At 38.6% G+C, this 23,644-nt stretch overlaps 3 protein-coding genes across 4 annotated transcripts in view; 1 reads left to right on the forward strand and 2 right to left on the reverse strand.

Annotated features, from left to right (window-relative positions):
• The window catches only part of LOC102260332 (chromosome unknown open reading frame, human C7orf25), a 7,131-nt gene extending 2,880 nt beyond the window's left edge, over positions 1-4,251 (reverse strand). Inside the window, exon 1 of the mRNA XM_005871071.2 lies at positions 4,174-4,251. Within this exon, the coding sequence (XP_005871133.1) occupies positions 4,174-4,182 (9 nt within the window). The 5' untranslated portion in view covers positions 4,183-4,251. The remainder of the gene's footprint in view (positions 1-4,173) is intronic.
• PSMA2 (proteasome subunit alpha 2) lies at positions 4,031-12,881 on the reverse strand. The gene is made up of 8 exons (XM_005871067.2): positions 12,778-12,881; positions 10,683-10,759; positions 9,592-9,724; positions 7,840-7,962; positions 7,019-7,100; positions 5,492-5,565; positions 4,434-4,491; positions 4,031-4,346 (listed from the first exon to the last, which is right to left on the reverse strand). The coding sequence occupies exons 1-8, from the start codon at positions 12,816-12,818 to the stop codon at positions 4,230-4,232; spliced, it is 705 nt and encodes a 234-aa protein (XP_005871129.1). The 5' UTR covers positions 12,819-12,881; the 3' UTR covers positions 4,031-4,229.
• A 112-nt stretch (positions 12,882-12,993) lies between these two features.
• MRPL32 (mitochondrial ribosomal protein L32) lies at positions 12,994-23,352 on the forward strand. Of its 2 annotated transcripts, XR_001363021.1 has the most exons (4): positions 12,994-13,177; positions 14,711-14,892; positions 22,767-23,075; positions 23,141-23,352. XR_001363021.1 is itself a non-coding variant. In XM_005871072.2 (3 exons), exons 1-3 carry the CDS (start codon positions 13,060-13,062, stop codon positions 23,019-23,021), a joined length of 555 nt encoding a protein of 184 aa, XP_005871134.1. In that variant the 5' UTR covers positions 12,995-13,059; the 3' UTR covers positions 23,022-23,124. The 2 variants fall into 2 exon arrangements, 1 of the variants encoding a protein (XP_005871134.1); XM_005871072.2 differs by lacking the exon at positions 23,141-23,352 and having other exon boundaries at positions 12,995-13,177; positions 22,767-23,124.
• The last annotated feature ends 292 nt before the right edge of the window (positions 23,353-23,644 follow it).

Below are 23,644 nucleotides of genomic sequence, written 5' to 3' on the forward strand. Positions count from 1 at the left end.
AACGCCGCCTCTGACGCCACCGCCTCCGACGCCTCCCGCGTCGCGTAGCCCTGCGCCGGGTGACGCAGCACCGGGATTCCCAGGAGGCAGCGCGGCCTCCCGAGCGGGGCTGAGGTTATCGCGGCCATGTTTGTTGATGGCACCGGGCTTCCAAGCGGAGGAGGTAGAGGCACAGCCCCGGGAGCCAGGAAAGGAGCAGTGGCCCAATTCCCAGGGGTCCGAGCACACGCCAAGGCTTCACCCCAGGGTCCCAGGCAGGCTGACCTCGGCCCCAGCACCTGATCACTGGTTGGGCCTCGCCTGGGGGGGAGTGGGTGCATTTTAGTGAAGAAACTCCCTCACCCTAGCCAAGTACCCCGTGTGGCTATCAAATTCAAACCCCTAACAGGTGCCAGGCAATGGTCGTCTTAGAGAAAATTTTGGCAGAGGTTACACATCTGGTAAGTGCTGGCGCTGGGATTTCTGACTCCAGGCCAAAGCCCTTCCCATTGCACCACCCTGGGCTCCCGTAGAAAGTGAGTATAGAGATGAGTGCCCTCCTCAAGGGAACAAATGAGCAAGTGACTTCTCAGAGACTGGAAAATTTATATTAGTCTAGTATAGTAGAGTGCCCAAAGTCACCCAGGAAGTTAGGGCTTTATTAAAGTAATAATTTTAAAAGTTAAGTGGACTTCCAAGTTAAAAATAATCTTTTGTATGCCTTGTGTCAAATATAAGAAACATTCAAACCTGTGAAGAATTTTTGTGCGTTTATTTGAGCCAAACTGTCCACAATTGCTGGGAAAGAAAATCTCAATGCATTGAGATAATGCTCCAGAGAATGGCAGTTTTGCACCTTGTTTTATGCATTACAATCAAAAGAGAAGACACAAGTGGGTTACATGAAATTCATTGGTGATTGATTGGGGAGGGAGTAAAACGATAGACACAAATCTTCTACGGAGGTGGGTCCGGGATAACTGACAGTCAACAATTAACATGGTAATAACGGTCTCTGCCCCAGGGCAGGGGCATTGGTTGTGCCCTGAGGGGTCTGGAAAGGGGAGTTACCCTGACAATCCAAAGGAATGTTATCATAGATGCAAAAGACAATAGATAGGCTTAAAGATTGACTTTTATCAGGAAAGATTCTAGCCTAGTACATGATTACCTGCCATAAACTGCTTTTAGTTAAAGTTTTTAATTTCAAACCATCCTTAGGTTACTTTAGGTCTCTGGGTTTGACACTTCTCCAAAAAGGGCACACAGATGGACAACAGACGCATTAAAACATCATTAATCACCAGAGATGCAAATTAAAACTACACTGAGATATCACCTCATACCTACCAGAATGGCTTCCATCAATAAATCAACAAACAAGTGCTGGGGAGGATGTAGAGAAAAGGGAACCCTAGTGCACTGTTGGTGGGAATGCAGACTGGTGCAGCCACTGTGGAAAACAGTATGAAGTTTCCTCTTAAAATTAAAATGGAATTGCCATTTAACCCAGAGATTCCACTTCTAGGAATATATCCTAAATATCCCAAAACACCAATCAGAAAGAATATATGCACCCCTATGTTCATAACAGTGCTATTTACAACAGCCAAGATCTGAAAACAGCCCAAGTGCCCATCAGTTCAAGAGTGGATAAAAAAGCTGTGGTATATTTACAAAAAGCCATTCACATCATGGAATATTATGCAGCTGTAAAAAAAAAAAAAAGGATCTCTTACCTTTTGAGACCACATGGATGGACCTAGAGATTATTATGCTAAGCGAAATAAGCCAGTCAGAGAAAGACAAGTATCACATGATCTCATACATGTGTAATCTAATGAACATAATAAACTGATGAACATATAAGTCCAGAGGCATGGATATGTGGAACAGACTGACAGATCACAGGGAAGGTGGGTTCATGGAAATGCTAGTATCTGTTGGTAAGAATAATGACACTCATAAACCCTCCCTATGTTCTGTAAGCCAGACTAATGATGTGATTTCTCTTATCCTACGATCTTTTTAAAAAGACAAAGGTTGGTTCAGTGGTTGAGCGCCAACCCATGAACCAGGCACGGTTCAGTTCCATGCCCAGGTTGTGGGCTCAATCCCCAGTATGGGGGATATCTGTAATAGTCAACAACAGAAAAAAATGGCTAGAATCTACAGGCTGGAAAAGACTAGAATTTGGGACATTTAGAGATGCATGGAATGGATTGCTAAACCAAAGAATCTGGACATAAAGAAAGTACTTATTTTAAGGCAAATGAAAAGAACAAACTGAGAACAAGGGAGAAGTGTTCTAGGCAGCTTCAACTGAACTGGGCTTCATATTTAATGTGGCTATAGGCAGAGATTAGACTCTTGACACCAATCCATTTCAGCTAATTTTTCCTCTCTTTATTCTGTAAACATCCAATAAGAAATTGCATGTGGTTTCTTTTTGTCCTAAATATAAATGCCTTTACTTTTCCCTTCTTTGATTTGTAGAATTTTAGCATCCCTGTTTTTTTAATTTGACATCAGAGAGCAAATTCAAAGGCAGTCTTAGCCAAATCATTATCCTTGCCAGGCCTTTCACTTGCATTATTAAAATATACTTTCAGAAAACCCTCAGATAATTAACTTGTGCTGTCACTTAGGCAGTAAGTGGGAGAGGTGAGACCTGACTAAAAACCATTCCTTTTTATCACTACCTTCTCTTTCTAGTGTGTTGGATTCACAATATATCGAGAACCCATAAGGAAAGATTAGATGAGGCCTTCAAGACAAACATCTATAATAAAAGTGTAATATGCTAATTAGACTTGACGTCCTTCCAGACGAAGCCGGGGCTTCGAGGGAAGCCTGGGTCCCGGGTGCCAAAGGGAAGCTGGTGCCAGCAGCCAGGGTAAGGCAGGCCTACTCTTGCACGAATTTTGTACATCAAGCCTCTAGTCTTGAAATAAATTGGCATGTACCATAATAATGCTTCTGCCACTTAGAATGAGATAGGGGTGTTATAACTGGGAATCCTGACAAAAATTCTCTAAGACTCTTCCCCTAAAGTTGGCTAAATTTTAATCAAAACCTTTTTAGCTACATTTAATCATGAAAATGCTAGTATCTGTTGGTAAGAATAATGACACTCATAAACCCTCCCTATGTTCTGTAAGCCAGACTAATGATGTGATTTCTCTTATCCTAAGATCTTTTTAAAAAGACAAAGGAGTCCAGCTGGTGTGGTTCAGTGGTTGAGTGCCGACCCATGAACCAGGCACGATTCAGTTCCATGCCCAGGTTGTGGGCTCAATCCCCAGTAGGGGCTGTGCAGAGTCAGCGGATCAATGATTCTCTCTCATCACTGTTATCTCCCTCTCCCTCTAAAATCAATAAAAACATTAAAAAAGAAAAGACAAAGAAAACTATACTATGCCTTTGCATATAATGAAAACAGTTCAGATACTCTGAATCACCTGCTTGATTGTATGGACCTTAATTTGCAGTAAAGATTCTGAATACTCTGAGATTACATGAATGAGGGAGTCTTAAACCATAATTTTGACGCTTAAGTATTAGTATTTTATTTCCAGCACTCATATTCATCCTTAAATTTAAAAAGTCTGTTCTAGACTCTAAGGAGGTCTTTTACAATACACTTATCTACTTGTGATGGAGAAACCAACAAGAACCAGCACATAATTTTTCACTTATATAATTTATATCCCATAGGAGACTATTTGGCTTAGCACTCTTCTAAGCTCCAGTGCTATTTCACAGAACCACCTAGGGTTCCACTGACCCACACCTAGTGGTCCCTAAGAAACAGCTACGCTTCCTACTTTGTCTCAGGAATACATGAATGTCTGTAGATTTTCTCAGCTCTAAAAACAGTGTTTACCAAAATCTGCATTTTGCTTTACTGAAGCATAGACAATATCTGGTAGTAAAGGAAGAGGATAATAAGATTTGACTTAACCAAAATTGCATGAAGACTAAAGAATGACTTCACCATTCTGTTTTGCAACGTAGTTTCCAGAAATCAATGGAGATAAAAAGCAGAAAATAACTTTTAAAATTTTACTAACTCCTAAAAATCTGAAAGTTGGATTTAACAGTTTATTATGAGTTATAAGTATCATTTTAAAAACACTGATCCATTAAATCATGTAGAAATAAGTATGCAAAAGTTTGCAAAACAAAACATACTTTAAACATGTTTAAGTATAGAGATTATCTGCAATTCCAGATTTTCAGTCACTTCATTATGCTATGGCAGCCAAGTAATCCTTAACTTCAGTTGGAGTAAGCCTCCTAAATCCAGCTTCATTGCAGATTCCAACTTCTATGTTATCTTCTGTCATCTGCCCTTCAAAGCTTTCCTATTGATGAGGCAGGAAAAAAGGTCAATTTTCCAAACAGTTAATTATAAAATCATTATAAACCCAACCGTTAGATATTGAACTAACCTTTAGGGTTAATATGGCTGTATGAATGGCATCTTCAAGTTCTAGATCTTCATTATATCTAAAGAGTTTTTCGAGAAAAAACAATTATGGCACAATTTATAGTATAATAATTATTTAAACACAATGATAGCAACAGCTTAAGACTTTTAAAAAATTTTAAACACTCTTAAAAATACTAAGTTACAAATTAATCCTTTTAGTCACCTAATTGAGATAGTTGTCCAATAAGAAACTGACAATAATTTAAGGTGCATTCCCAATATCATGAATATAATCCCAATATGAGTTTATTTTAGGAAACTTCTTTTAGTATAAGTAGTTCAATATAATCAGAATGTGGTGGCAATATTATAATAATTCTTAAAAATAAAGCAGAAAATACAGACTTTTGCTAAAATTTGTTCTTTTAAGTTATAACTCCATGTGAAATGTTTTGAAGACTCATTAATAAAATGAGTAAAAGAAAAGGGAAGTGATTTAAGATCCTAAATTATTTAAGTTTAACAATTAATACCAGGTCTAATCTTAGCAAAGTTCATCTGTTAGTTAAAGTCAGTTACAAATTTCTCACATTAAAAATGTAGAACATATTTTGGAGGACTACGATAATGCCGAGTCTAGAATACAACTAGAAATAAGTGAAAGCAATTCATTGTTATTGTTAGGGCAGCGACAGCAGATTTTTACATAGTGCTCCACTTTTTATCAAGCATGTATATCATATACTTACTCTACCATCAATACCAGGTATTTGGCTTCACAATTTATTTTTGTAATTGTCATAATGTAAAATGTTACCACTTAAATCACTTAAAAAGTTTTCTCCAAATCCAATTGTCCTTATATTTTGATAGAAAGAATTCTTAAGAAATTAAAAAATATTACCAATTAATATATTGAAGAACAGGGAGCCAGAGTGGAGAGTTTTTAGTCTTATCTGTAAGTAGGCTCGAATACAGAATACAACAACAGATTTTGGACTCAGGATATAAATTATTTAAAGAAAGCTGAAAACCATAAAGTAAGACTGCTAACAAATCCAGTTATGATGAGCCTACCTTTTCTCAAGAAAAGTTTTTCCATTCACATAGTTCTTTCCCATCGCTGTGGCTTTCCAGGCAAAGTAAGCTCCCTAATAAGGATAAGGAAGAAGAAAACCCATTATTTTAAATAATCTAATTATATTGACCTGCCATTTATTTTTTTAGCTCTATAATTTGTCTCTAACTTCTCAAGTCACAAAGTAGGTTATTCTTTCAAAAAAGTTACAGGGATACAAAAAGGCAAAAAAAGACTTTTGGAAGTTATGGGGAAGTTCAGTATCTTCATTGTGGTGATGGTTTACTCAGGTATTTACCTATATCAAAACTCCTCAAGTTGCACCCTTTAAAAGTGTGCAATTTATTGTACACAATTTATGTAAAAAAGCCAGTTAAAGGAAACTGCGGGTAACATAAAGCAAACAATTAAGAGTGATATTTTAGCTTACTAGGATTGAAGGGCTCTATAAAACTGTCATATGTATCTGAAAAGTGGTGCTCAATTCATCATATTGGTGACTAAATTAATTAAAGCAGCAGCAATATGGCATGACTTCCTTCATCTGTTGAAAAAATATACACGCACACACGCACACGTACACACACACACACACCGGCAGCAGCAATATGGCATGACTTCCTTCGTCTGTTGAAAAAATAGACGCGCGCGCGCGTGCACACACACACACACAAATACCACACATATTTTAAAAGAAACAACTGCCTTTTAGATACAAGGATGAAAAAGGGCAAAAGATAAAATCTAGATTCTTGTGATGGTGGCTTCTGCTACCCACTAAAAAGGAAAGTAAAAGGGCTTGTTATCTAGCTTCAGAAACTCAAAGAGATGTAATAATAAAGTTCTCAAAATACTTAATTTTTCTGATTTAAATAAAATATTTTTCTTTGCCTTTTTAGATTACAAAGTTAAATCATAGGATTTTAATTAAGCGAACCTGTAAATATCTAATGATACATTAAATACGAAAGATCAGTTCCTAATGATTTTTTCTTCCGGTTCTCCTCATAGCAAATGAGACAGATGCAGAGTAGCAACATCCTTTATGAATACTTCTAACTCAGAGACCAATCCTTTGCTTTAGAGTAGACAAGTCGCCCATTTTGCAAAACAAAAGACAGTTACATCAATGTTTCCACAGGATTAGTCATACTCAAGTCAGCCCCGAGATTAAACAGATGGCAAAGAGTACAACACTGTCCTCTAGACCCATATATTTCACAATATTTCTCAAAGTAACAGAATTCCAGACACTTAAAAAGGTCTGATAAATATTTCAACAAATCATTCAATTACGTGACATGAATGAACAAGACAGAAGAACAGAGGGCAGAACTAAGGTAGCTTCCTCATCGAAAGACTGAATTACCAACACTTCAAATGTGCAAAGAAATAGGAACTATTTCATACTCTCTAAAGTCCAAATGAAAAAGACAAAAATTGTGAATTTCAAAATTTTTGTTATTGTTTTTATTAGCTTTTAAAGGAGCACTTTAACAAATCCCTCAAATACATCTGATACTTACTGATGGATCTGACTGAAATAAATATGGTCGCCCCTCATTCCAACCACAAATTAGTAAAGAAACTCCAAATGGACGAACACCACTGAAGAAAGGAAAATGAAAATTACTTGGTGAAAGTCAATCTAAGTAAGTATTAATTCTCAAGTGAAGTACATTATCGGGTAAACCAAATTAGACTCACAAGTTCCTTAAAAAATACTTAATACCTCTTTCTGAACAAATCAAATCAAATCAAAACAAAATAATTCTCTTTGTGGTACCAAGGAATAGTAGTTAAATCATTTCGGTAAATGGAGTGACACAAACATTGGGTTGAATAAGGGTGGAGTAACATTAAGTGTCCTAACAAAATGACAACCTTCAGCAATGCAGTTTTCTCACTGACTTCACACACCAGCAACTAGCTTTACACTACCTCATCCACGTTCACAAACTCAAGAGAATTAAAATGAATATGGATGTGTCAAAGAGTTATTGCTTTCCTGGTGTGCTTATGATCATTTCTGATTGGGATGATAAACTTGAAAACAGTAGGGTTGTTTGCCTATACTAGTAAAAAGTGTTTTAGTAACTGGCAAAAGAAATTTATTTAGAAGCTACTTTCTGCTGCTTTCCTCTATTATACAAACAGCAAGAAAACATTCAGATTTTTTCCATAAGAAAATATTCTAGCTCCAGTTGAGAAATTATTCATCATGGTGATTTTCTCTACTCATTAAATAAATACAGGAATAGTAAGTCCTCATTTTTTAATGTATCTACTCTTCTAAAATGATTTCTTTTTCTAATATGACACATTTCAAGTAATAAAGTCAACTTACCCTGATTGGGTATATTCTTGCATCACAGAAGCTACTCTCTGTACCAGCTGAGCTGTGGGAATGGGTTCTTGGTAAACAAGATAATATTGCTGAGCTAGTTTTCGAGCTCTGTGTACAAGCACTCTAGCAAACAAGGAAGAAATAAAGTTTAATTAAAGTGAAGACATTTTAAAGACTCATTCTCCTTCTAACAGCATATAACTACAGCACAAGTTTACTAACTATGTGCTCAAAGCCAGTCTTGCTACTACGATTCCAGTTAATTTACAAGAAAACATCACAGCATCACAGAGATGAGCCACGGGAAATAAATAAGGACAAGGCAAAAAGCGACTAGCAGTACCAGTCAGCTTAATAACAACGGATTTAGTGTATACTAGTACAATGAGAGCTTTATCTCCCTCCATGGTTTCAAGATTGTGCTCTTTCTCCCAAGGGCAGTCACCCTGATGCTTTATACCTCAATCCAGCACACACATATACACCTGCACACATGACCAAAATTTCAAGCATTTTTATTCTCTCTGCCTCAAACTTTCTCATAGACTACACTTCAAAAAGTCTCTTTCAAAGATTAAAGGATAGCAAATAACTACTTGTAACTTAAAAAATGTAAAATTTATCTTAAGAATATACTGTATAATAATCAAGCATATAGCAAAACCAATAGGATGTAACTTTACCTGCTTATGTACTACTGATCTGAATGAATCATGCACATTATCACCCTGTACAATAAAAACTCAGTTTATTCCATCAGTAGTAGCACACTGAGGCATCCCTTCTATAAACCACTAACAGGATCCACTCTAGTGAAGCATGATCACATTCCAGAGACACTGTTGCTTTAAACTTATTAAAGGGAAATTCTGGGTCTACTTATTTTGTTCCACACAAAATCAAGAATGAAGTCATATTCCTTTTATTGTTAAATGACAGAGAGCTGTCAATCTCTTTCAACTTGTTGGTCCCTGATGTACAGGATTACTCTCTCCCCTCCTGTGAAATACAAAGGAGTGAACAGATGATCATCTATCAGTGGTTCTCAACCTTCTGGCCCTTTAAATACAGTTCCTCATGTTGTGACCCAACCATAAAATTATTTTCGTTGCTACTTCATAACTGTAATGTTGCTACTGTTATGAATCGTAATGTAAATATCTGATATGCAGGATGGTCTTAGGCGACCCCTGTGAAAGGGTCGTTCGACCGCCAAAGGGGTCGTGACCCACAGGTTGAGAACCGCTGATCTAGATCCTGAATGGCTGTCATATTCAGAAATTTCAGTGGCCTTTGAGAATTTTGTCCCTTTACTAAAAACAAATAAATAAAATAAGGTCAATTCTGGACAGTGATACTTTCTTCTGCTGCCTGATGACTTTTTAAAATATAGTTTATTATACCTATTGTAACTTGTATTGCTTTTATTGTTTTTTAAAATGCATTCGAAAACAGCAAAGCCCTTGAAGTCCAGCCCTTGGATGGTAGAAAAGGGACTGTGCTCAGAAAGGAGAAACTACTAAACAGAGGTAAGAAGAGTAAGTACTGTATCTATCTCCTCTTTTACAACCAACGTGCTTGCATTGAGTATCCTCCTTAAAGTAATCCTTTATGCTGCTGCTGCTATACAAAACAAAACAAAAAGGAAGTTGGGAGATTAAAGGATAAACATTCCTTGATTTTTTTTCTCCTCAAATATAGATTATGAGCAGTCATGAGACAGTGAGAAAATTAATAAATAGTATAGCATACCTGTAATCTGGGCCCATGCCACTATATACCAAGCCTATATGTTTGGTAATTGGCTCCACTTTGTGTACACTTCGCTCATCATACAGAATGGATTTCTGTTTCTTCTCCGTTGCTAATACCACACCATTTGAAGCTTAAAAAAAACACACAAAATAACCACTCCACCTAAATGTTTAATCATTTAAAGACTGCTTCAAGAGCTTTAGAATTATAGCTACATTTTACCAATTTCCTTTTACTTACAAAACTTTTTCTTCTGGATTTCTATATTAAAACACATTGCGGACCAGTAGTTTTATTGCTAGCTTTACCCAGTGGCCAGGCAAGTTTCTACTGAACGAGTACAAAAAAGTTTTACATAGATGTTAAAGGCACACTTTAAAATTAAATACCCATTGCATTTTGAAGTTATTTATTACATATTCTTACAAGCTAATATCTTTTTCAAGTATGATACTTTGTAAAACACTGTGTAATACGAAGCAAGAATTCTCTGTGATCCATCTGCAATGTGTTAAAATCACCTAAGGAGCAACAGTAAATCAATTTTTCCCTCAGTGGTCATCCACATACACAAAAAAATCCCTACAGCTAACAATATTACATAACTTTCTCAAAAGTATTCCAGGACATTTAAGAGCCCACATGTTTTAAAATAACAGAATTTTGCCTACTCATCTTACTTTTCTTATAATCTGAAACTTAAAAATCAATGACAAAGACTTTTTTTAAAGGGTATCTTTAGATTAAGTTTTGTAATAACCTTTTCTAAATTACAAGAAGGATAAAAACTGCCAGAGAATAGTGATATATATAATTAATGGAAAAATAAAATAATACTCAGTTATCTGAATGGGAAAAACTATAGATTATCACAACTAATTAGATAAAGGTGCTATATTTATTTTGAAAAAAAATTTAATCACCTTGTTAGGCTTACTATATTCTTGAAACTTCAGATACTATACATTAGAACTGTTAAAAATTATGCTGTCACAGCTTTTTATTCATAAATTAATTACTAATTAATTCCACAAGAACACTGGGATAACTATTAGCAGGCATCTGAAATGAATGAAGTATTTAATTACCTTTAATGCCCACTGAAGGGGCTCCTCCAGCTACAGCAGCCAAAGCATATTCAATCTGAACAAGTTTACCAGATGGGCTTAAAAAGAAACAAAGGTATTTATTAAATTCACACATTTTCAAATATTTATTATAGAAACATCTCCAAATCCATTAATCAAAAATCAAGAAATAGCTAGACTTTGCTCATCTGTTTCCTTTGGTTATTTTCTTGTCTGCCAAACTTTGAAATTTATCATAAAATTGTACGGAAGCTAAAGTTTACTAAGCGATTTGAACATATTCATAGTGAAGTGCTCATCTGTTTCCTTTGGTTATTTTCTTGTCTGCCACTTAAAGAAGTAGCATTACTATAGCCTTTCACCACTTACCTCAACCTTGTGATTTGGGGCAAGTTATTAAATCTCTCTGTACCTCAGTTTTCTAATCTAGAAAATGGAGATAAATAGTACTATAGTAGTTACCTATTTCAAAGGTTGTGAAGATGAAATGAAGTGATGCCTTATGTTCCCGGCACAAAATTAATACTAAGTAAACACCAAAATAGTAATGTTATTAAGAACGTGAATGTGTCTGTTAACTACCAAACAGCAGTATATACCTCATGTGGGTGGAGCTATATATATTTTAGAAAGTGGAATGGCCTAAGACTTAAGACCTAGGTATCAGTCACAACAAAGCACTTCCTATATAGTATAATATACACGTTTACCGTATTTATCATTGCATCTTTCTGTATGAAAACTCACTGATCTGTGAGCCCTGTATTCAATCATGCCTCCACCCCATTCCAACATCTCTATCTGGGATAACTGCAATAGCCCTTCTAACTACTTTTCCTCTTTCATCCTTACTTCCATCCCCCCGGCCGGAATTACCTTTGTACCATGTCACTCCCCACTTAAATTCTACAGTAACTTCTGGGTTCACTTAAAATAAAAACTCCTTACTCTAGCCCTACAAGATTGGACTTGACCCACGCTAACTCCTTGCTCACTATACTCGAGCACATCTGCCTTATTCCTTTAGGAGATCAAGCTCTTGTCCAACTTTAGGACTTTCATACATGCCCGTGTTCCCTCTGTCTGCAACGCGCTCTCACCCCTCAATCTTCAAACAGCTGGCTCCTTTTCATCTTCCAATCTCAAAAATCACCCTCAAGCATGGGCCTTTCCTGACTCTGATTACCCAATCTAAAGTTATGTTCCTTAATCTAGACCCACGAATCTCAGAGGGAAGGGGAGGGCGGAAAGAGATCAACCCAAGAACTTGTATGCACATATGCATAAGCCACGGACACAGACCATAGTGTGGTAGGCTTGGGGGATGGAGGCGGGGTGGAGGGGATCAAAGGGGGAAAATGGGGGAACATATGTTATACTTTAAACATAAAGATAAACTTAAAAATAAAGTTATGTTCCTTCTTTAAGCCTCTTTTTGTAAAACTTCCCAGGAAGGGGGAAACATTTTCCAGAATGCAATTACAGGCACCAATTTGTTAACTCGTTTCCTGTTAATATGCCCAACCGCACGTGATACACAAGAATACTCAGGAGGAGATGACAGAAAGCGTAGCGCTTTCATTTTTAGTTCCTAAGCTTCAAATAAGGGCATCGAAGAAACCGAAAGTGGGAGATTTTGAACGACACTAGTACGAAAAGGAGGCTAAAACTCAGATCAAATGTTAAATTGAGGCTTGCTGCGATCTGACCAACATTCCGAGCTCCAGAAGCTCCGGAGTCAGGCCGACCTGGGTCAGGAAGAAAACCCTGAGTTCTGAACGGGACACCCAGACGCAGCTCGGCCAAAGCTGCCTTCTTCTCTAGTATCCAAAGCGAAAGCAAATCCCTGGCTGAGGCCGGTACCTTCCCACAACCTCAGGGTCGCCCGGGACTCCCGACCTGCGTTCCCGCGGCCTCCCGGGACCGCTTGCTCCCCAGGCCGTGGGCGGGCCCGACAAATGACTTTGCAAAGTCGTATTCCAGCCCCCTCCCCTACTGGGCCCTCCGAAAGCACCGAGCCGAAGACAAAGTCGGAAAATAAAAAACCCGGTGGGCAAAGATCCTGCAACCTCAGCCACGCAGAGAATCTCCATACCTGAAAGTAGTCAACGAAAAGCTGTAACCGCGCTCCGCCATCTTTGCCCGGAGACCCAAAGCACGTTCTCGCACCTGCGCACTACGTCCGGCTTCCTTTCATTTCCCTCCAGGCGCCTTCCTTCCTTCCTCTCCCTCTGATTGGAGGAAAGTCAGAGCCGCTCCAGAGGCATGCTGGCCGTTGTAGTTCCAGACGCCGGGTTGTCCGACTCTGCGTCAGTGCGCATGCGCGGAATGGGGGCGGGACTCGGCCGCCGCCTAGAAGGCTTCGGTGTTTGCAGCCATGCTGGTGCTGGTGGTTCCGCCGTGGCCTGCAGCCCGGGCGCTTCTCCGGAGCTGTTGGCAGCGACTGCAGTGGAAACTTCAGCAGAGCCGGCCAGGCTTTCCCAGCCCTCCGTGGGGTACGTAACGGAGGTCGCGGTAGAGAAGAGGTGGATGAGGGAACGCCAGGCAGCGGGGTGGATACAGTTCATACGCTGCCCTTCGCCCACGTTTCTATCCGCGACAGGGGACGTTTTCAGGGACGCTTACTTCGGAACAAGAGACAGTTGTTTTTTCCGCTCCCTCTCCGCAAAAGAAAAAGCCCTCCGACACCTTCGTACACGGAATGTGACTGAAGCTCATTAGCTCAGCATCAGGGGCCGCCACTATGGGGATCCTTTGATCTTGCCGTTCCTGTCCTCCCGCACCTTAAAGCAGTTTGTCTTTGTGGTGTTGGAGTTCCGTGCAGTTACGTCCTGATCCCCGTGTTTCCCCCGGAAGCTAATTTGAATGGGAAGTGTCTTAGATATTAAAGTTTTATATGTACATCCTGCTCCATTTCTGAAGTCTACCCGACGTGGTGATGCACCGGCAGCCGGAAGTGAGCGCCCACTCACCAGGGGCCGGAGCCGGCCTGTGCTCCGGGGGGTCATTCCCAGAGCGAGCCCAGCGGACACCACCTTCCAGCTGAGGACACGGGCCGGGAAAGGGCCCGAGGCTACTCACGCCTTCCAGGGCCTGTGCTGTCAACCGCTGGGCGGTGCTGAGAGAGACTTGGAGGTTAAAGGGAATACCAGTTTTTAAGTGTTGCACAGCCTTGTATACTTTTTTATTTTAATTTTTAAAATGTGAAATTTTTTTTTAATTTATGGATTGATTTTAGAGAGAGGAAGGCTGAGTGAGAGGGGATCACACCCTCAACCTTGACTATTGGCCCCATGCTCTAACTGACCCACCCAGCCCGAGCCTGTATATTCTTAAGAGTACCTAAAATCAAAAGAAGTACTGCAAGTCTGAGGAATGGCAAGGAGCGGAGAAAGGAATCTATTTGATTTTATAAACAATTTAGAAAAAAGTGGAAGTTTTTTTTCAAAAAAGTGAAAGTTTTTTTCAAAAAAGTTGATGGTTACATAAACTAATATACAACGAGTGGTGAGCTAGTTCTTTTTCTTAGAGAACAGACAGGAATCGAGATAAAATATTATGAACTAAGTGACTTACATAGGGCCTGCCAGCTTATATATATGACAAAGGACCTAACTCAGTTTGAATATAATTTTTTTGTAAAAAGCCAGTAGGCAGTGCGGTTTTCTCACTAGGTCAGAAGTGCCCTTTGGGACTCTCAAGCTTAGATTTACTTGTAAAATAAGTAGGTGTACTCCCCACCGACAGGCTATGGACAAACTCTTGCTAGAATTTCACTGATTTCATTTCAGCAGGTGTCTCTAAGAAAGAAATTATACTTGTGCTTTTTAAAATTGCTTTATGTGTGAGCTTTTGTATAATTTAATAGCTAAGGATTTCTGTTTAATGTCTATTGAATGTAATATTCTAAATTATCTATAAATATGTCTGTTTTCATATCACTCTTGATTGTTAAGGAGAATTATATTTGAAAATAGTCATTTAGAAACTAAAAACTGATTCTGCAATCTTCATATTTTATTTTGTAGAACCAGCATTAGCGGTCCAAGGTCCGGCTATATTTACAGAATCAGCAAATGATACGAATGGAAGTAAGGAGATTTCCAGCCTTTTGGATAGTATCTTTTGGATGGCAGCACCCAAAAAGAGACGCAGCATTGAAGTTAACCGGTGTAGGAGAAGAAACCCTCAGAAGCTTATTAAAGTTAAGGTAATATGTTCATTCTTGTAGGTGTACTTTCTCTCATGACTATCACTGCATATCTTCCTTGTCTATTCATATAACCTTTGGGTAAATTATTCTCAAATCTTGTATGTCCACTTACTTCTGGCTTAAATAAAACGCAATATTCTCAGTATGTGTGTCTACTGTCGTGTAGCCTAAAAGTAACACAGTCAGGGAGGGAGTTTGGAGTCTGCACAGAGGACTGGATTGTAAAGAGCCTAAATGGCTTTTTAATTGTGAGCTGTGCCACTCCTGAGCTATATAATTTTGAACTATTTGTGGGTAAACATTTTAACTGTAGCAGGACCTGAAATTAAAGTTAGAAGCAATAGTTATATTGAACCTTGGTTTTTCTGGCTTTTACATATTTATTCTATTCTTCATTGTGTCCGGTAAAATACTGTGAAGGAAATTCCTTAGATTGGTAATAAAAATAGCTAACATCTATTAAGTGACTATGATATACCTAAGATGTGGATTATCTCACCAGTCTAACAGCCCCCCAAAAGTAAACAGTGCTTTGATCATTTTTAGGATGAAGAAACAGGTAAAAAGAATTTACCTGCGGTCAGGTTTTGAGCCTGGCAGTCTAATTCTTGAGCTCAAATTCTTCTCTTTAAATTTTTTTGTGTGTTCCTATCATCAGACAGTTCCAGATCTCCACTCTCCATTAGATACATGGATACACTGTCTTCATTGACCTAGTACAAAAAATACAGTGTTTATTACCTTTAATCTGTTAATTTATGGCTTTAATAGCTATGTTTGAATTATTGGCATTCCATAGCAGCAGCACAGTGCAGATGAAACTCCAGAACAGAGCTTACTATTAAGCTGTTACGTTCATTATTAAACTAAACCCTTAGAACTTAAGCCAAGAAGTGTTAATGAGTCAAAGTTGGGGCTAGACTTAAAATCTGGAACTGAAAAATACTTCATTAATTAAACAACAATAATTCATAGAATTGGTTGAGAGAATTTAAAATTTTAGGGACCTATTATATGATTCCCCTGACTGTTTATTTTGAGGGAAAAGAGTAGCTCTTATCCTGTGCATTCATTGAATTGTTTTCTGCTACATGTATTACCCTAGGTGCTTATTTTTAATATTAAATTTATTGGAGTGACATTAGCTAATTAAGTTTCAACTATACAATTCTATGATACATTATCTGTTTATTGCATTGTGTTTCCACCACCCAGAATCAGGTTTCCTTCCATCACCATGAATTTGGCTTCCTTTACCTTTCTCTACTTTCCCTACCTCTCTTCTTCTCTGCTAACCACCATACTGTTGTCTGTGAGTGTTTGTTTGTTGCTTTCTGTTTTATATCCTACATATAAGTGAAATCATATGGTTTTTGTCTTTTTCCAGCGGACTTACTTCACTTACTATGATATTCTGAAGATTCAAATGGCAGTATTTCATCTTTTCTTATGGTTGAGTAGTAGTCCATTGTGTATATGTACCACATCTTCTTTATCCAGTCCTCTACCAAAGGACACTTTGGTTGTTTCCATGTGAATAATGCTGTAATAAATATATGGGTAAATATACATCTTACAAATAAATGTTTTCAAATTTTTCAGGTCAGTACCCAAAAGAAATATTGCTGGGTCATATGGTAGCTCAATTTTTAATTTTTTGAGGACCCTCCATATTGTTTTCCATAGTCTTTATACCAGTTTACTTCCCCACCAGCAGTGTATGAAGGTTTCTTTTTCTCCCCGCCTCCAACACTTGTTTTTATTAATTGGTTTTAGAGAGAGAAAGAAACATCAATTTATTGTTCCATCCATCCACACATTCCTTGGTTGATTCTAGTACAGCCGTGGGCAAACTACGGCCCGCGGGCCAGATCCGGCCCGTTTGAAATGAATAAAACTAAAAAAAAAAAAAAAGACTGTACCCTTTTATGTAATGATGTTTACTTTGAATTTATATTAGTTCACACAAACACTCCATCCATTCTTTTGTTCCGGCCCTCCGGTCCAGTTTAAGAACCCATTGTGGCCCTCGAGTCAAAAAGTTTGCCCACCCCTGTTCTAGTATATGTCAGGACCAGGGATCGAACCCACAATTTTGGCATATTGGGACGTTGCTCTAACCAACTGAGCTACCCAGCCAGGGCTCTTTGTGGCTTTAATTTGCATTACCCTTATCACTAGTAAAGTTGAGCATCTTTTTATGTATCTGTTGGCCACTTGTATGTCTTACCGGGGGAAAATGTCTGTTAGGTGCTCTGCCCATTTTCTAATTGACTTTTTGTTCAGTTGTATGAGTTACTTTTATATTTTGGATATTAGCCTATTATTAGAGGTATTGTTTGCAAATGTTTTCTCTCATTCAGTTGGTTGCCTTTTTGTTTTGTTGGCTTTCTTTTGCTGCACAGGAGCTTTTTAGTTTGATATAGGGGTCTTTTCCTTAGGGGTCGACTTCATAAAATCCTTTCTCAGATCAAGATCCATAAGTTTAGTACATATGCTTTCTTCTATGTATTTTACTGTTCCAGGTCTTATAGTTAGGTCTTTGGTCCATTTTGAGTTCATTTTTGTGTATGGTATCAAATAGCAGTCTTTTCTTTTGCATATGAGTTTCCAATTTTTCCAGCACCATATATTGAAGAGGCCTTCTTTTCTTCATTGTATGTTTTTGGCTCCTTTGTAAAAAAATTAGTTTTCCATAGATATGTGGGTTTATTTCTGGGCTCTCAATTATATTCCATTTATCTGTGTGTCTGTTTTTCTTCCCATGTTTTGATATTATAGTTTTGGAGTATAATTTGAAATCATGGAGTGTGATACCTCTGGCTTTGTTCTTTTTCTCTCAGGATAGCTTTGGCTATTTGGGGTCTTTCGTGATTCCCTACCAATTTGATGATTTTTTGGTTCTATTTCTTTTTATAATGCCATTGGGATTTTGATAGGGATTTCATTAAATCTGTATATTGCTTTAGGTGTTATGGCCATTTTAACTGTTGATTCTTCCAATCCATGAATATATAATACCTTTTCATTCCTTTGTGTCTTCTTCAGTTTCTTTCAGTGTTATCTCTAGTTTTTAGTGTACAGGTTCTCACTTCTTTTGTTAAGTTTATTGCTAGGTATTTTATTTTTGTCTGAGATTTCAAACTCACTGAGGAAAGCAGTGAGTTTTTGTAGATTGATTTTGTATCATGCTACTTTGCTGTATTTGTTTATTGTTCCTAATAGTTTTTGGTGGAGTCTTTAGGGTTTTTTAATGTAAATAATCATGTTATTTGCAAAAAGTGACAATTTTACTTCTTCATTCCCGATTTGGATGCCTTTTATTTCTTTCTCTTGCCTGATTGCTCTGGCTAGGACTTCCAGTACTATGTGAATATCAGTGGTGAGAGTGAACATCCTTGTCTTGTTTCTGATCTTAGAGGACAATATTGTCTTCATTATTGAAAATACTAGGGGCCCAGTGCACGAAATTTGTGCACTGGTAGGGTCCCTAGTGGCTGCCGGCTGCCAGCCATGTATTCCCTCCCTTCCCCCGGCCAGCCCCACCCCCTGGTCAAACTCCCGGACAACCTCCTGGTTGAGGGGACAATTTGCATACTATGCTTTTATTATATAGGATTACAGATGCCCCCTTTTTGCCCCCATTGACCCACTCCCCCCACCCCAGGCCTTCACAGCACTATTGTCTATATCTATGGGTTATGCATATCCTATATAATAAAAGCCTAATATGCTGAGTGTTTGACCGTTCATTTGACCAGTCGCTATGATGCACACTAACCACCAGAGGGCAGATGCTCCAACCTGTAGGTTAGCTTGCTGCTGGGGTCCCACCAATCGGGACTGGACGAGATGGGCTGGACACTCCCTGGAGCCCTCCCGCAGTCCCTCCCCGGCCCCAATCATGCACCAGTGGGGTCCCTCAGCCTGGCCTGCACCCTCTCGCAATCCAGGACACCTCAGGAGATGTTGGAGAGCCAGTTTCAGCCCGATCCCCGCAGGCCAAGCTGAGGGACCCCACCAGTGCACAGTCCGTACACCGGGCCTCTAGAATGCATATAAGTTCTTTAGTTAATCTCTTTCCACCCACCCCGCTACTCCTTCCCTCAGATTCATCAGTCTGTTCCATGCTTCCATGTCTCTAGATCTGTTTTGCCCATCAGTTTATTTTGTTCATTAGATTCCACATATAAGTGAGACCATGTGATACTTGTCTTTCTCTGACTGGCTTATTTCGCTTGGCATAATACTAACCAGGTCCCTGCTGTCTCAAAGGGTAAGAGATCCTTCTTTTTTACATCTGCATAGTATTCCATTGTGTAAATGTACCACGGTTTTTTTATCCACTCATTTACTGATGGGTACTTGAGCTGTTTCTAGATCTAAGTATTATAAATAGCACTGCTGTGAACATATTGGGTGCATGTATTCTTTCTGATTGGTGTTTTTGGATTCTTCGGATATATTCTAAGAAGTGGTATCACTAGATCAAATGGCAATTCCATTTTTTAATTTTTAGGAAACTTCATACTGTTTTTTATAGTGACTGCGCCAGTCTGCATTCCCACCAGCAGTGCACTAGGGTTCTCTTTTCTCTACATACTTGCCAGCACTTGTCATTTGTTGAGTTGAGAGTTTCTTATGTATCGCCTTATTATGTTGAGATACTTTCCTTCTATTTTGAGTTTTTTTGAGTGTTTTAATATAAATTGATGTTGTACCTTCTCAAATGCTTTTTCTGCACCTATTGACAGGATCATATGATTGTTATCCTTTATTTTGTTAATGTGATTTATCACATGGATCAATTTGCACTCTACCTGATAGTGATGTATTATCTTTTTAATGTATTGTATTTTATTTACTTGTATTTTGTCTGGGATATTTGTATCTATATTTATTAAAGATATTGGCCTGTAATTTTCTTTTTTTGTGTTGTCCTTGCCAGGTTGGTTGGTTGGTTGGTTGGTTGGTTTTTTCTTGCCTGATTTTGACATCAGGGTCATGTTGGCCTCATAAAATGTCTCTTCTTCAATATTTGCAAGAGTTTAAGGAGGATAGCTATTAAATCTGTGACAGTTTGTTCACTAATGAAGCTATCTGGTCCTGGTCTTTTACTTTGGGGGAGGTTTTTTATGACTATTTCAATTTCTTTACTGTTGATCAGTCTATTTATATTTTTTAATTCATCATGATTCAGGCAAGGAAGGTTAAATATTTCTAAGACCTTGTCCATTTCTTCTATGTAATCAAATTTGGTAGAATATAGTGTTTCATAGTATCCTTCTATGGTCCTTTGTATTTCTCTGGTTTCCAGTATAATGTCTCCTCTTTCATTTCTGATTTTGTTTGAGTCTTTTCTTTTTTCCTTATTGTGTAAAGGCAGACATTTCCCAGTTTTATTCATCTTTATTTTCTTTCTTCTACTGACTTTGGATTTCTTTTGTTATTCTTTCTCTAGTTCTTTAAGGTGAAATATTAGGTTGTTTATTTGAGCCTTTCTTCTACTGACTTTGGGTTTCTTTTGTTATTCTTTAGTTCTTTAAGGTGAAATATTAGGTTGTTTATTTGAGATTTTTCTTGTTTCTTGAGGTCGGCCTGTAGTGCTATAAACTTTCCTCTTATTACCACTTTTGCTATATCCCCCAAATTTTGATATGTTGTATTGTCGTTCTCATTTGTCTCTGTAACTTTTTGTTGTTGTTGTTAATACTCATCCAAGGATACTGTTTCCATTGATTTTTTTCCTTTTTTTAAGAGAGAGTGGAAAGGGGTTAGGGAGGGGAGAAGGGAGGAAGGAGAGAGAAACATTGGTGTGAGAGAAGCACATTGATTGGTTGTCTCTCGTATGCACTCCACCAAGGCCAGGAAATGAACCTGTGGCCCTTTGGTGAGAAACATCGATAGGTCACCTCCCTCATGCACCTTGACTGGGGATCAAACCCACAATCTGGGTGTGTGCCCTGACCATGAATCAAACTCGCCACCTTTTGGTGTACAGGACGATGCTCTAACCAACCGAGCCATACTCGCCAGGGCTGAAATCTCTTTTGTTGTTGTTGTTGTTGTTTTATATTTGAGACTTCACTGTTCAGTAGGTTGATAAGTAGAGATCTTTCTTTTGTTTTCCAGTAGGTGCTGCTGAAGCATAACTCACAGTTGCATAGCTGCCTCCCCTCACCCTCCCAGAGCTTACAGCAGCCCCAGCAGATGCTGTAGCAGTAGCAGTGGATGTGTCAATGACAGCACATTCTCTCTGCAACACTGAAGACTAGAAGGGCAGAAGTATTTCTCCGAGTATCAGGCACACACTGCAACTCAACCCAGTGACGGGCTTCTGGGATCTCTGTGGGGTGGTGGTGTCTTTGCTATGGAATATGACCTATATTCCCTGGGGAGGTGGGCATCTCTTATCTCGGCACCACCCCCATGGGGGATTGTGGTAGGCGATGGGCCTCTGGGTCTGTGAGATCCCGACACTGCCTCCTGCAACTAGATGCTGCTAGCAGTGTTGTCCTTTCTGAGGTGTCCCAGGTGCCTCCTCCAGGCTCCACTGCAGTGGGTGGGGTTGGGTGGGTGGGGAAAGGTCTGTTCTTGAGTTTGTGGCCTTGCTCTCCTTCCAGTAATGGTGGCTGCCCGACCTCAGCTATCATATCTCTGCCCTGTCATTAGGTTAAGCTGCAGTATGCTCCTGCTGCTTAGAGTTGGATGTCTCTGCCCCTCCAGTCCTCAGGGCTGCGGAGAGAGTGCACTGTAACCCTATACCTCCCCGGCTACCTATCTGCAGCTGCCCCTGTGAGTTTTGGGAGGGTGAGGGAAAGCCGCTCTGCATCTGTGGCTTTGTCTTCTGCCCGGTAATAGCAACTACTAGACGACAGCTACCACACTTTTGTATTCCATCCCTGCCCTTCACTGGGTTTTGCTGCAGTGTTTACTGGTCACTCAGGAGGAATGTTGGTTCTGACTCTGTTCCTTAGGGCTGCAGTGTGTGCGCTGTAACCCAACACTTTTCCTACTACTGAGGGGCCATAGTGAGCTCTGGGCTGCTGCTTTGATACCCATGTCTGGCCTTCCTCCTTCCCTTCTCCCCTTTTCCCTGAGATACACCCACCTTCAGATGTTTCAGTGCATGGATCTCTCAGCTGTGTTTATGTGTTGAGCAGAGAATCCTCTGTTGCATTATAGCTGTCGAACTTGTAACTTCAAGGGGAGAGCCCTGGAGGTCCTCATGCGCATCCTGCTGATGTCATTCCTATTTTTCCTTTATATTCCAAACCTACTTTTAAACACGTCAAAAAGACTTCTTTAAAGGTTGTCATTTTCTCATTAAAGTTGGATAGATATGTGTAAAAACTCATTAAAATAACCCTCAATTTATAACAAGACAGGGAAGTTTTACGTTAAGGAGTAATCAATGTTCCTATGTTAAAAAGGAAAATTACACCATCTACCAACTATACTTCACATAGGGATTTGAGTTATACTGTGATAAATCAGAGGAAGCCAGCTTGTAATGTGTCTATCATTTTGTTTTTCCGAAGATAAATTGAAAAGAAAAGTTAATTTTTTTTGTATTGTATGCTTAGCATTTGAAGATGTGGAATGAAACAGAGTACCATTTTAAATAATATGACTGCTGTGTAGATTCAAAATCAGTGGACCTGAGTTGTAGTCCCAGTTTTTCTACTAACTCAAACTCAATGTTTTTTGTCCTCAGTTTTTCTATTAAAGTGAGGTTGAACCAGATGGTATGTGACCTCTCATGCAGAAAACTTAAATATAAGCATTACTCCTATCAGTAATTTTTTGTTCATTATTTTGCCTCTTGTTAAAATACTGGTTTTTTTGTTGTTGTTGATTTTTTTTTATAGCACAACATAGACGTTTGTCCTGAATGTGGTCACCTGAAACAGAAACATGTCCTTTGTGGCTATTGCTATGAGAATGTGCGCAAGGAGACTGCAGAAATCAGAAAAGAGATGGGGAAACAAGAAGGGGGCCCTTTTAAGGCTCCTACCATAGAGACCGTGGTGCTGTACAGGGGAGAGACACCATCTGAACAAGATCAGGGCAAGAGGATCATTGAACGAGAAAAGAAGCGACCATCCTGGTTCACCCAGAATTGACACCAGAGATGTTTAAAAAGGGTAACTTAACGTAAAACATTTCTCCTGGAAAAGAGGAAGTTTTTTTATTTTTGTGTCTTAAAATCATCAATATAGCTTATAAAACATTTCTCCTGGAAAAGAAGTTTTTTTATTTTTTATTTTTGTGTCTTAAAATCATCAATATAGCTTAAAACATTCTTCATAAGATGTTTTGTGTGGGTAATTTGAAGACTATATCGGGAATAAAATCAAAATGTTTGTGCAGAGGCTCTGGATTTATATGTTTGTTTCTATTATAAGGTTTTAAGTAAAGACAAAACAATAAAATAATTTACAATTCATACCAAGAGTTCTGTGTTTGGCTCTGATTTTGTTTGCCAGTGTTTTTTCTTACACAAGTATACTTACACAAATACTTTTGTTTAAGTAACACCTGGAAGTAGTTTATTATTTTAATTCTGGATATTGTTTTTTAAGATGGTAATTCTAGCAATAAGAAAAGGTTTGTTCTTGTTTGGGGTTTTTTGTTTTCTTTTTGAAAACGAAAATTGCCTTTGGTGGAATTTATATGGGATGCATTATGTTAATTTACTTAAAAAATAGTTCTTGACATTTTACATGAAATCAAAATAACATTTAGA

Source organism: Myotis brandtii, unplaced genomic scaffold, assembly GCF_000412655.1.
Source record: "Myotis brandtii unplaced genomic scaffold, ASM41265v1 scaffold3280, whole genome shotgun sequence".
Classification (NCBI taxonomy): Eukaryota; Metazoa; Chordata; class Mammalia; order Chiroptera; family Vespertilionidae; genus Myotis; species Myotis brandtii.

Coding starts and splice junctions, on each gene's coding strand:
- PSMA2 (XM_005871067.2), bottom strand. CDS start 12,818: ATGGCGGAGCGCGGTTACAGCTTTTCGTTGACTACTTTCAG. Junction 7,963..9,591: donor GGCATGGGCCCAGATTACAG/GTATGCTATACT, acceptor CTTGTTTGCTAG/AGTGCTTGTACACAGAGCTC. Junction 4,347..4,433: donor CAGCCATATTAACCCTAAAG/GTTAGTTCAATA, acceptor CCTCATCAATAG/GAAAGCTTTGAAGGGCAGAT.
- MRPL32 (XM_005871072.2), top strand. CDS start 13,060: ATGCTGGTGCTGGTGGTTCCGCCGTGGCCTGCAGCCCGGGCGCTTCTC. Junction 13,178..14,710: donor CTTTCCCAGCCCTCCGTGGG/GTACGTAACGGA, acceptor TTTATTTTGTAG/AACCAGCATTAGCGGTCCAA. Junction 14,893..22,766: donor AGAAGCTTATTAAAGTTAAG/GTAATATGTTCA, acceptor TTTTTTTTATAG/CACAACATAGACGTTTGTCC.